Source organism: Delphinapterus leucas, chromosome 1, assembly GCF_059928025.1.
Source record: "Delphinapterus leucas isolate spDelLeu-1000000601 "Yukka" chromosome 1, BTC_Dleu_Yukka2, whole genome shotgun sequence".
Lineage (NCBI taxonomy): Eukaryota > Metazoa > Chordata > Mammalia > Artiodactyla > Monodontidae > Delphinapterus > Delphinapterus leucas.
In genome coordinates this window covers 109597699-109611003 of record NC_143129.1, presented here as the reverse complement: position 1 = coordinate 109611003, position 13305 = coordinate 109597699, and the positions used below count along the sequence as shown (strand labels likewise).

Genomic DNA, 13305 nt, shown 5'->3' with positions numbered 1-13305 from the left:
GACTATTAGAAATTTTATTATACATTGGATATGATTTATGAACTATGCTAATATATAAGAGGGCTGTGCAATAAGTATAGTAATATGTAACTAAAAGCACTGAACTATTTTAACTAGATTAATTATTAAAATTTATATACATTTTACAGAGATTAAGACTTTCAGAATCACTATAATTCTATTCTAAAATTTTCAAGGAAAAAGATAAATTTCCTAAAAGAGATTATATTTAGAAGCAATGATAATATATGAAAAAATCCCAAGCTTATTTCATATGTATAGATGGTTTCCTGTCTAATTGTTTTGTGTGTTTGTCTTCCTTATTATAGTAAGTTGAACCATGACCCACATTTAAAATATGCAATAGTGGCTGACTGAGTAGCTAATGTATACCAGAACTAAGAAAAATACTTATCAGTAGTCCCTGTTCAGCAAAATCATAAGAATAGGGAACTCTTTAAAGTTGTACTTTTTTTTGTCCTTGCTTGCATCCTCCTTTGCATGTGCAATATATAAGGCTTTAGATAAAGTAAGTCTTTAGATAAAATGTATTTATTCTCCCTTTGAAACTGACTTACCTTAAAAGTCACCATCAAATAACCGCCTCTTATTTTCTCTTTAAGTTTCTATTATAGTGAATTAGATACATGTGCGCGTTCTGTTTATGTTTAAATAATTTGTTTTCTGTATCACAAGTTTTCAAATTAAACTGGAGAATTATTGTTAGTTGCCTATGTTGATTTTGCTGCTAAACATTACCTTTGAGTTTTTTTTTCAAACGTAGAAAAAGAAATGCCTCAGAAATCTTGTCAATTTTGTATAAATGTTATTTTTCCCATTCTCTGTTTTTTTTGGACAATAACTGTTATATTGTGTTAATATTGTTCTACAGAACTCTGAGGGGTACCAACATGTGCAGTTTTTACATTGTTTAGTATTATGAATTATTTCAGGAGACATAGATGATTGTGACACAGTGGCACAAAACTACATGTATGACCATCGGCCTTCAAAAACCCTCTCTCCAATATATGAGATGGATGTAACAGAAGCATTTGAGCAGAAAATGGAATCAGAAACACATGTTACAGACATGGATTTTGAAGATGAGCAACACTTTGCAAAACAAGATTGGACGCTATTAAAGCAACTGCTCTCTGAAGAGGATTCAAACTTAAATATTACAAATTCTATTCCTGAAGACTTAAATTTAGCACAGTATCTAATCAATCAGACACTACTTTTAGCACGAGACAGCTCAAAACCTCAGGGTAAAGCACATGTTGACACTTTAAACAGATGGAGTGAACTAACGTCTCCATTCGATGATTCCTCAGCAAGCATCACCATGGCTAGTTTTTCCTCTGAGGATTGTTCACCCCAAGGGGAATGGACAATTCTGGAACTAGAAACTCAGCATTAAGAGTATTAACACTTTGGAAAATGTTAAACTATGCCACCCCTTTATTTTTTTGATGCTTATATTATATCCAAATGATAATTGCATTATCCTATTAGACTATCCTTAATATTGAGGAAGTCTTTCCAATTTACTGAAGTAAACATAGTTTGTTTATTAATATATCACATGTAGAAAAAAGTGTTTTTCTAAAAATCTTGAGCATGTTTTCTATAATTATTAGAGAAATTAGAAGAGTTGTAAGGAAACCCTTGCTTTAGTTTTCCTTTCCTAACTGATCATTCATTTACTTGTTTATCATTCAATAAGTTAAAATGTGAATGCACAAGTAGAACAGTCCCTTTACTTTTTGCTCTGCATATGGTAACCATAATTTAACAATAAAAAAACTTATTGTGCTTGTGTCAATTTATGTAGAGTTAATTTGTAACATTCAAACGCAGGTTGGTATGGTTGAGGCTGATAGCTTAATAATTAGAAAAAACCTTCGCTTTCCCAACAATTCAGGTCCAGGAAATTGTCAAGTAAATGCATCTCAAATTTCACTGACATTTTTGCTAAAACAGGAGAAGTGGAATTTCCTGTAACTCTTTTTGGGATATATCCGCAGAAAGGCATCTGCCCTTGTTGAAAAAAAGTGGGAAAACTGTCCATCTGTTTTATCTAGATAGACTTCCTTTATAGTTAATCACCATTTTTCATTCCATGGTAGAGATATTTTTGAACTGCATCTGCAGTAATCCTGCACTAAATATTACCTTGAAAATGGGTACATGAGGCAATTGAGTTATAGAGTTAAATTGTGTGCATGTGTGTGCACATACATGTATGTTTGCTTTTTCCATTTGTCTATATGCTCTAGTTCCTTATTTCCTTGATCAGATTGTCTTTCAGTCTGTAATTTTGGTAGAAAGGCAAAGATAAACATCTTTTTTACAAAATTCTACTGGGGAGTGAACACTTGGTTACCTACTTGATATTGGTGGATGTTACCCTTAGGGTGATGGGATTTAGTAGAATTGGCACCTCTCAAAGCTTTGTAACTAACTCATAATTTCTCTAAAATAGATCAGAAGGAAATATTTTGGCTTAGAATTCCTTTTCTAAATTAACAAAGTTTCAGGCAATTCCCTGGTGGTCCAGGGGTTAAGACTCAGCGCTTTCACTGCTGTGGCCCAGATTCAATCCCTGGTCAGGGAACTAAGATCCTGTAAACCATGCAGCACGGCCAAAGATAAAAATAAAAAAATAATAAATTCACAAAGTTTTCAACAAATGATCAACATTAGAGAGAACCTGTAACTATATTGAATATCAACAATTATATTAATGTACAATCATTTGGTATTCTTATATAATAACATATTAATGTTAACATTAGCTACTAACCTGTTACACCATACCTTTTTTAACTAGAAGCTCTGCAAGGGACACTCATTCATTCAAACAGTCAAGAAACACATTTGTTCTAGGCACTGAAGTGTGAAGATAAATAAGGTTTGATTCCTGCCACCCAAAAGAGTTCAGTTTCTAATGAGGAGGGAAAACCATATAAGAAAAAGGTCAAAAACAGTATTATAAGAACTTTGTGTCTTAAAGCTGGATGGGAATTTAGAGGTTAGTTTAATCCCTTCAAATTCCCAAGGAGGACTCTGAAGCCCAGAGGAATTTTAAAATTGCCCAGGGTCCCACACTGATTTGTGAGTTAGAATCCAGTATTCCTTAATTTCAGTTAGATGTTATTTCTACCACACAACACACTTCATTTGACTTTTATCATAAAATCTGAAAACAAATTCATTCATAGATAGTTTGTAGCATAAAGAAATAATATATGATAGAGTCAGAAACAGCACAGATTTCCAAGACAGTGTGTTTTCTTTTTCTCCAAATGTGAAATTGTTTTGTTATTTTTAATAAACTACCTCAGAAGTTCACAAATTTATAATCGAAGCTTCATTTTTTTCATGTCACGTTTGCAAATAGATAGTAGGGAAGGACTTAAGTCCTTAAGTATGACCTCTTAGGTAATTTCAGGACGTGTGTTTTCTTATCATGCCCTTTTGTGAACAACACATCTACCAGTCTGTTTCCTGCAGGACTCTGGGCTAGTTCTTTATCATTCAACAAACATATACTGAAAAATAACTACTAAAATTTATTTAACACTTATTAAATGTTAGACACTGTGCTGAGTGCTTTAAATATGCATTAACATCTAATTCTCACAACAGTTCTATGAGATATGTCTTATCTTTATTTTATACATAAGGAGACTGATGTAGCATCCTTACCCTGGATGAGCTACCCTAGTGGAAGAAACTAAGAGAGAAATAACACATTATGCTATTGTTTGGTAAGATAACAATTGTATATGGTCAGAGTTGTAATAGCTCAGAGGGAAAAGCTATGAACAGATTGTCAGGAAGAAAAGATTAGAGAAAGCTTCTTAAGGGCAAGTAATATTCAGTGAAGCTTCAGAATTTCTATAAAGGGGCTTGGTGGCTGCAATCTAGTTGGAAGTGTAGGCCAGGCAACTTGCCTTGAAGATGAACTTTTATAGGAAGTACTTTGCTTTTCCTTAGATTGTATGTTACAGATCAATAAAAATACAAACGTTTTTAAAACATGCTTTTATACATAGTTTACCTAAGACTCAAAAACTCCATCCATACAAAAAAAAATCATATTTTTTTAAAAATTTGAGTTCTTGGTGGAGGACTGATGAAGATTATGGAGAGAGTCTAAAGCCCCTTTGTACCATCTCTTGGAGCAATCAAGTAATAGCTGATGCTGGCTTTCAAGGATGAGTAGGAATTTGCTTGGTGATAGGGCATTCTAGACATAGGAGCACCTTAAGGAATGGTGACCAGGATGTGTGTTGAGGATGCAGACAAAGAGTGGTAGAAGATAAGGCTAAAAAGCTGAGTTGGAGTTGGATTCTGGAAGTTATTAAAATACTATGCTTAAATGTTTAAATAGTCAAAGCTCTGGATTTGGTAGGCATCATGTCTCTTTCCATTATGCATTCATTTATTTATTTTTAACTCTCCCTGGACAATCTGTTTGCACATTCTTGGGGAAATAACCACCTACTGCTCACAATGGGTAGTCATCAAACTTGTTTCTTAAGTTACTAGGTAACATAACCAGGTGTTTCAGAAAGATAACGGTCAGCAGTAATGAAGATGGCCTGTTTTGGAGAAGCACTCAGATCTCAAGATGCAATTACAATAGTTTTGTCAACCTTAGAAATGGGGAATGGAAGAGGATTTGGTAACAGAGACATTAGGTAGATTGAGATATGGTGGCAGAAGATAGAAAGGAATTTTTGAATTGCTATCAAAAATAACATTTATTCCACACATATTTGAGGGCCCATGATATTTCTGGGTATTAAAAGATGAATGGCATCGTATCTGTCCTTGAATATCTCAGTTTAGTGAGAGATTGTTAAACAAAACTTTTTAAGTTGTGTCAAAATAAAGCTCTGTATGAAGTGTAATCAATGTACACAGGAGAGAGAAATGATGGAATGATACTAGGATGGGCTCCGTTACTATTTTAGGACTAGCAAGTGTTCACAAGACAAAGGAAGAGGCATATTCGGCACAAAAAGAGTTTAGAGGCAGTGGGGAATTCTTGTTCCATATGGCTGAAGAGTAGAAGGGAATGGATGGGGAGGGCAAGAGATGAAGTTGGATAGGGACATATAGTACAGAGAGGAGCATGATCAGATCTGCATCACTCTGGAAGCAGTATGTACAATTGAGTAGAACAGGGTTCAAGGCAGGTAGACTAGTGATGAGTGTTAAAATAATAAAGGCTTGAACTAGGGCAATGGCTGTGGAGATAGAAGGAGTGGCCATATTAGATTTAAGATGTGGATTGGAGAAACTGATTTTGGGTGAGAGGAGGGAGTCATCTTAGAAGACTCAGGATTCTGACTGAAGTGCCTGGGTTGTGGATGACGTCATTAGCCAAAAATTGAAGCAAGCTCAGGAGTGGGGATGAGTTCAGTTTAGGACACACTGAGTTTGTGAGGCCTGTGGGACATTCAAGAGGCTGAGGACAAAATACTGTGGAATAGTCAGAAGAAGAAAAGCCGAAGAAGGAGACTGAAAAGGAATATTCAGAAGTAAGAGAACTAGGAGGCCAAAGATAAGAGGAGACAGTGGTGAATGTATAATCACCACTAATCAGAGAAGGGCAAATCAAGGCTGAGATTCTACTTTAACCTATCAAAGTGGCAAGGATTTTTAAAAGTTTGTAAAAAAAAATTCAACGTTAGCAAGAGAATGGTAAGTTTGGGATCCTTGTATGTTGCTGTAGGAGTGTAAATTACCTTTCCAGGAAGTAATTAGGCAATCTATGTCAAGAATGTTTATAACTTTATATCCTTAAACTAGTCCTTTCCCCTCTTGGGACCTGCCATTGAGAAATAAGAAGAATCTGAGACAAAGATTTGTCTACAAAAATGTTTGTCAGAGAGCTAGATATATAAGTGAAAACTGAAAACTAGCTAAATGTCAACAGCAGAAAGGCTAAATTATGGTACATCTATATAACACATTATGAAATGATTAAAATTGTTTTCAAAACATCTATTTCATGTCAAGAGAAGACACTTATAAGAAAAAAACCCAGAATATTAATTTATAAATATAACATCCAATTTTCTATACTTACAAGTACATAGAAAAAGAGACTTGAAGGAAATAAGTATTAATAGTGGTTATGGTTAAGTGGTGATTATTATTTTTATCTTTTAACTCATATTTTTCATGTTTTCTACAAGGCACAGAAAAATAAGTATGTTTGTTTTTAGGTAAGTAGTAGCGGTTAACAGTGCCAAATGCTGTTTGAAATGTCAAGGTTCACACTTAGACTAGTACATTGGATTTGGACATTAGGACTTTATTGGTAGTTTTTGTCAATTGGTGTTTTCTTTAGAGTAGTAGTAAGGACAGAAGCTAGACTACAGTGGGTTGAAAGGTGAACAGGAAGTAAAGAAGTAGAACTTGTTCTTTTAAGGAGCCTGACTGAAAAAGAGACAGTGGTAGCTTGAAGTTACTGTTGTTTTTAAGATAAAAGTAACTTTAGCACTTTGAAAATAAGAGGTTGGGAATAATCAATGAATCAGGGGCCATCAAGGAAGAGGCAGGAGAAGGTGGGGTCAAGCACAAAGAATACTAACTGATACAGGGCACTGCAAGGAACTTCAGGTGTTTAAAGCACTAAATGCATGTGGGACAGTAGAGGAAGATAAAGCTGGAAAAGTATAGGAAGGCCAGGACATGAAGAACCTGTAAGCCATGCCAAGGACGGGGAAAGCCATTTAGGCAAACATATTAAATATTTTAAATATATTAAATCAAAGGTAAACATATTATAGGACTGTTTTTTGTTTGTTGTTTTTGGGTTATTTTTGGCCTTGCCGTGCGGCATGTGGGATCTTATTACCTGAGCAGGGATCGAACCTGCACCCACTGCATTGGAAGCATGTAGTCTTAACCACTGGACCGCTAGGGAAGTCCAGGACTGTTTTATTAAGATTATTCTAGCTGCATAGTGTGGAAAAGTATCTTAGAGAAGAGACTGGCAGAAAGAAGACCTGTAAAGGGGTCATTGGAATAATTAAGGAGAAAAAGAGACCCAAACTAAGGAAAAAATGGCGAAGATAGAAATAAGAAGATGGATTTGAGAGAAAATTAGGAGGTAGAATGAACAAGATGTGGTTACCAACTGAGTATGAAGACTTGGAAGAAGGGATAAAGGTGATTCCTCTTCATACCCCAGAATTCTAATAGGTAAAAAATGGAAGGCTGATGCTTTGTAGTTGAAAAAAAGATAATTTTCAATTTGGACATGTCACATTTGAAATGCAGTTGAGACAACCAAGGTATATGTCTTTCAAAATTCAGAAACCCAACAAACTATGATCTTTCCACTCCCCACTCCATGTACTGCTAGTTTTGTTTCTTTGTGTTTTTTTTGGTGGGGGGGAGTAGGGGGGTGGGAACTTGGTTTGTCTCAATTTAGTGATTTATTGCAGGAGCTATTTTGGGATTGGAATTATCTACATACTCTTCTCCAGTGATATGTATATTATTTATACTATAAATTCCTATATTAAGACTACTTTGAATCCAGCTAGTTAGATATGAGAAGTATACATTTCTATCATGTTAATATTGCATGAGTTACTTTCAGTGTTTGTGATTCATCTTACACACAATGGTTTCTTAATTACTTCCAAATTTAGCCAGTATTATCACAAGAATTTTAATTCTAATCTGAGAATTTCAATTCTATTCTGATTCTATATTTTATGATAACATTATCCCAATCAATTAAATAATACATTTCCAAATCAGGAAGATATTAGGAAAAAATACTTCCACACCAAAAAATACAGTATTTTTCCCTAAAAGGTTTTCAAATAAAATGTTCTGAAGCTTACCTCTTTTTATTCAATTTATGGTCAACTTCAGTCAGGCAAGAGAGCTAGATAAAAAATGAAAATAGAAATATACCTGCACTTAAACAATTACATGCTTAAGGAAGAAGATGTCTAACACTCTTACAAAATTGTCCTTTTACTTAGATCCAAACTCTCAAAACATGCATAATCTACTTTTAAAGTCAAGAAAGTAAATAGAATACTTTCCTACAGTCTTCTGATCTGGATAAATTATAGAGAACAACACAAACTCAGGAAGTTAGAAAAATAACATTAAATTGAATCCAAAGAAAGTAGAAGAAAGGGATTAATACAGGCAATAGTGGAACTTAATGAGAAGTCAGAAAAAGAATAAAACTGATAAATCTAAGGGCTAATTCTTAAAAACAAAACCACCCACACACTAGCTTAATGGAGAGAAAAGCATAAGTACACAATATTAGACAGAAAAAACAACAGAAATTAATAAGGTAGTATTTTATACAACTACATATAAATACAGTAGAAAACCTGGATGAAATGAATAACTTCTAGAGATATATAAATTACCAAAACAGGCTCAAAAAAAGACAGAAAATCTACACAGATTTTTAGCCTTGGAAGAAACTGAGAAAGCATTCAAGATCTATCATTTTGGCATATTGGAGAAAGAAGAAAGCTTCCAGATGCAATTTAAGAAGCCATCATAATATGATCACCAAAATTTAACTAAAGATAGCATAAAAGAGAAAATTATGGAATAATATCACTTATAATAATCAATGCAAAATTCCTAAAAGATCCAGAAATATATTAAAATAATATGTGGCAATTTATTTAAGGAATGTAAGACAATTTAAGGTTGGGAAACCTATTCATATACTATATCCACATTAATAGGTCAAATATAGAAAAATCATCTCCATAGATACCAAAATTTAACTTGAAACAATGATGCCAAAAAGTACTATAAGAAAACGTGAGATTATTTACAATTGCCAAGACATGGAAGTAACCTAATTGTCCATCAACAGATGAATGGATAAAATGCAGTGTGTATATATATATAAATACACACACACACACACACACACACACACACACACACACACACACAGAGTGGAATATTATTCAGCCATAAAAAAGAACGAAACTTTGCCATTTGCAACAACATGGATGGACTTAGAGGGCATTATACTAAGTGAAATAAGTCAAACAGAGAAAGACAAATACTGTATGTTATCACTTATTTGTGGAATCTAAAAAATACAACAAACTAGTGAACATAAAAAAGAAGCAGACTCACAGATATAGAAAACAAACTAGTGAGGGAGGGGCCAGATAGGGGGAAAGGATTAAGAGGTACAAACTATTATGTATAAAATAAGCTACAAAGATATATTGTACAACACAGGGAATATAGCCAATATTCTATAATAACTATAAATGGAGTATAACATTTAAAAATTGTGAATCAGTATTTTGTACACCTGTAACTTATATAATATTGTACATCAACTATACTTCAATAAAAAGAAAAAAGATAAAAAAGGAAAACGTGTGATACTTTAATATAATCCGGCAGTAAGAAAGCACATGAGGGCTTCCCTGGTGGCGCAGTGGTTGAGAGTCTGCCTGCTGATGCTGGGGACGCGGGTTCGTGCCCCGGTCTGGGAAGATCCCACATGCCACGGAGTGGCTGGGCCCTTGAGCCATGGCCGCTGATCCTGCGAGTCCGAAGCCTGTGCTCCACAACAGGAGAGGCCACAATAGTGAGAGGCCCGCGTACCCCAAAAAAAACAACAAAAAAAGAAAGCACATGAGACCCAGAAAAAACACATGGAACTCCAAAACATAAAATATAAGATTGTTAATTTGGTTATTTAAATTTTAGAATGAATATATGCCCCAGATATCATAAACAGAATGAAGAGGCAAAAGATAAACTGGGGGGAAATTTTTTTCTTTTTAACAAAAACTAAAATGCAGATGGCTGGTAAATAATCAAAAGATGTCTAACCAGACTCAAAGAAGCATAGAAAAAGAACCATAAAAGAGTTTTTGAAAATATGAATACATTTAATAAGTAATAAATTTGATAAGTAAGACTATTATAAGTAAATAAATGACTATCCACTAAACATTTTAATTACTTAGGAACTATGAATGAAAACTAATTAGATGCTTTGCCAACATAAAAAATTATTGGAGTCAATTAGATTCAACTAAGCAATTGAAATATATTAAGGTAGAGAAACAATTCCAAGTATTATTATACTATACAAGCTTAAATTATTGGTCAAGTCAGTTACCTTGCTTGGAATTCAATTTCACTTCTAATTTTGAAAATCAACCTAAAATTCTGGGCAGGTTACATTAAAATCAATCCAAGAACAGTGTGTGGGTTGACTGTACTTTTCATAGTCAATGAAATAAGAAAATCTAAAAACTACTGAGGAAATGAAATCATTTTGAGCTGTCATGTGCATCACAAATGCCTGAGTCAGTTTATATTATCACACAGATTTATTTATAGCATGTCAGTGTCAAACAGCTATTACTGCCATCACAAATCCTTATTTGCTGCTTTTTCATTTTTAAATTTTTTTAGAAGCAGGAAATAAGTCATCTTATAAGATCATTGTTTAATTCATTCATTAAAATGATCTTACTGATAATTTTAAAATTTATTTGAACATAATGTTGACATCTTAGAAACAACAATTCAGTCAGGAGACTCTAAAGTTAGTAATACTGGGCTTCCTGGTGGCGCAGTGGTTGAGAATCTGCCTGCCAATGCGGGGGACACGGGTTCGAGCCCTGGTCTGGGAGGATCCCACATGCCGCGGAGCAACTAGGCCTGTGAGCCACAACTACTGAGCCTGCGCGTCTGGAGCCTGTGCTCCGCAGCAAGAGAGGCCGCGATAGCGAGAGGCCCGTGCACTGCAATGAAGAGTGGCCCCCGCTTGCCACAACTAGAGAAAGCCCTCGCACTGAAACGAAGACCCAACACAGCCAAAAATTAATTAATTAATTAATTAATTTTTAAAAAGCAAGTTAAAAAAAATAAAGTTAGTAATACTACTACTAAATGAAGAAAAATATTACATAGGTAAGAATTCTTAGGGGAAAAATATTGAGTTTTCTCAAGCACTTTTTTTGGAAAGATATGACTGGTTACCTGACTCATCCGTGGGAATGATGCTTCATTTGTGTATGAAAATAATCTAATCTTCATGTTTCAGTTCCCTTTATTTTAGTCACCAATAATATGAAAGTATATTTATTAATTTTGATTGACTGTTTACCCTAAGTGAAAAGTTGAAGTATATATAGTTTCTTTCTTTAAGTAATTTGTATTCTAGAAACTTTATAATAAGAAAAAAGTAAGAGCAAATTAGGAATCATTTACAAGAGAGACAACAATGATTTATATTATTAATATATAAATACCTCATATATCAATCAGAAGAATGCTAACAGCCCAGTAGAAACCTAGGCAAAAAGTAAAAACAAAATTAACAAAATAAGAAATAGAAATGGTCAATAAAAATACAGTGAATGATATAATGTTTTATATACTAGTTAGTAAAGAGGTAAGAAACAAAATGTGGTCATTATTTAATTGTAAAGATAAAATCATGAAACCTAATGTCTAGAGTACAGTGAGACTGGCATTGCATTCATATATGTTAGTGTAAGTATAAATCAGTGCAAACTTACTGGAAAGCATTTTGGCAATAGGAATAAGGGTCTTAAAAATCTTCATAATTGTTGAATCAGTAATCTCACTTTTAGAAAAGTAATGAATAATCAGAAATGGTTAAAAATAAGCACATGTATATAATATTTTAATGTCCTAAAACATAGTAATGAATAAGTTATTTTGATATGTTGGGATATTAAGCTATTTTGTTAAAGATCATGTTTGATAAGAATATTTGGGGACGTCCCTGGTGGTGCAGTGATTGAGAATCTGCCTGCCAATGCAGAAGACACGGGTTTGAGCCCTGGTCCAGGAAGATCCCACATGCCGCGGAGCAACTAAGCCCGTGCGCCACAACTACTGAGCCTGCGCTCTAGAGCCCACAAGCCACAACTACTGAGCCTGCAAGCCACAACTACTGAAGCTGGAGTGCCTAGAGCCCATGCTCTGCAACAAGAGAAACCACCACAATGAGAAGCCCATGCACCACAACGAAGAGTAGACCCCGCTCACAACTAAAGAAAGCCCACATGCAGCAACAAAGACCCAACACAGCCAAAAATAAATAAATAAAATAAATAAGTGTATTAAAAGAAAAAGAATCCGCCTGCCAATCCAGGGAACATGTATTCGAGCCCTGGTCTGGGAAGATCCCACATGCCATGGAGCAACTAAGCCCATGAGCCCCAACTACTGACCCTGCGCTCTGGAGCCCACAAGCCACAACTACTGAGCCCACGCGCCTAGAGCCTGTGCTCCGCAAAGGAGAAGCCACTGTAATGAGAAGCCTGCACACCGGAACGAAGAGTAGCCCCACTCACCACAACTGGAGAAAGCCCATGTGCAGCAATGAAGACCCAATGCAGCCAAAAATAAATAAATATTTTTTTAATTAACTAAAAAAAAAAAATTGATGATTTGGGGTATGCTCACAATAAAATGAAGGAGTTAGATGTTAATATGTATGTATATGTAATATATTAATGATAAACACTTTAGTCTTATGTGTCAATCTGGGTGGGCTCTGGTACCCAGTTATGTAATCAAACATTAATCTAGATGTTGCTGTGAAGGTATTTTGTAGGTGTATATAACCTCTACAACCACTTGACATTAAGTAGAGATTATCCTTGATAATGTAAGTGGACCTCATCCAATCAGTTTAAGGCCTTAAGAGCACAAACTGAGGCTCCCTGAAGAATAAATTCTGCCTCAAGATTGAAACATCAATTTCTGCCTGAATTCCAGCCTGCCCTACAAATTTCAGACTTGCCAGCCCCCATAATCCTGTGGACCAATTCCTTAAAATAAATCTCTTAATATATATGTCCTATTGGTTCTGTTTCTCTGGACATCCTGACTGGTATAACTGCTAATATCCCACCCTAAATTCTGGTTTTCTCCTTTTCCTTCTCAACAGCATCCTAAATTTTATAGCAGGGCACTTGGCTACTCAGAATGAAAACTACATTTCCCTGCCCTTCTTGCAGTTAGCTGTAACAATGTGACTAGGTATAAATAAAAGTGTTGAGTGACACTTCCTGAAAGTTTCTCTATAGAGGATGATGATTTCTTCTCTTCTTTCCTATATCAAGCTGCTTGAAGCACAAATGTGTTCTTTTTTTTTTTTTTTAATATGGAACGCTTCACGAATTTGCATGTCATCCTTGCACAGGGGCCATGCTAATCTTCTCTGTATCACTGCAATTTTAGTATATGTGCTGCCTAAGTGAGCAT

General features: G+C 34.7%; 1 protein-coding gene and 1 non-coding gene across 2 annotated transcripts in view; one reads left to right on the top strand and one right to left on the bottom strand.

Moving 5' to 3' along the window:
* The window catches only part of BTBD8 (BTB domain containing 8), a 98821-nt gene extending 88248 nt beyond the window's left edge, over positions 1–10573 (top strand). Inside the window, exon 18 of the mRNA XM_030759932.2 lies at positions 954–10573. Coding sequence (XP_030615792.1) covers positions 954–1423 — 470 coding nt within the window. The 3' untranslated portion in view covers positions 1424–10573. The remainder of the gene's footprint in view (positions 1–953) is intronic.
* Positions 10574–13198: 2625 nt separating this feature from the next.
* Positions 13199–13305, bottom strand: LOC115801887 (U6 spliceosomal RNA). The gene has a single exon (XR_004022245.1). It is a non-coding gene; the product is annotated as a U6 spliceosomal RNA (small nuclear RNA).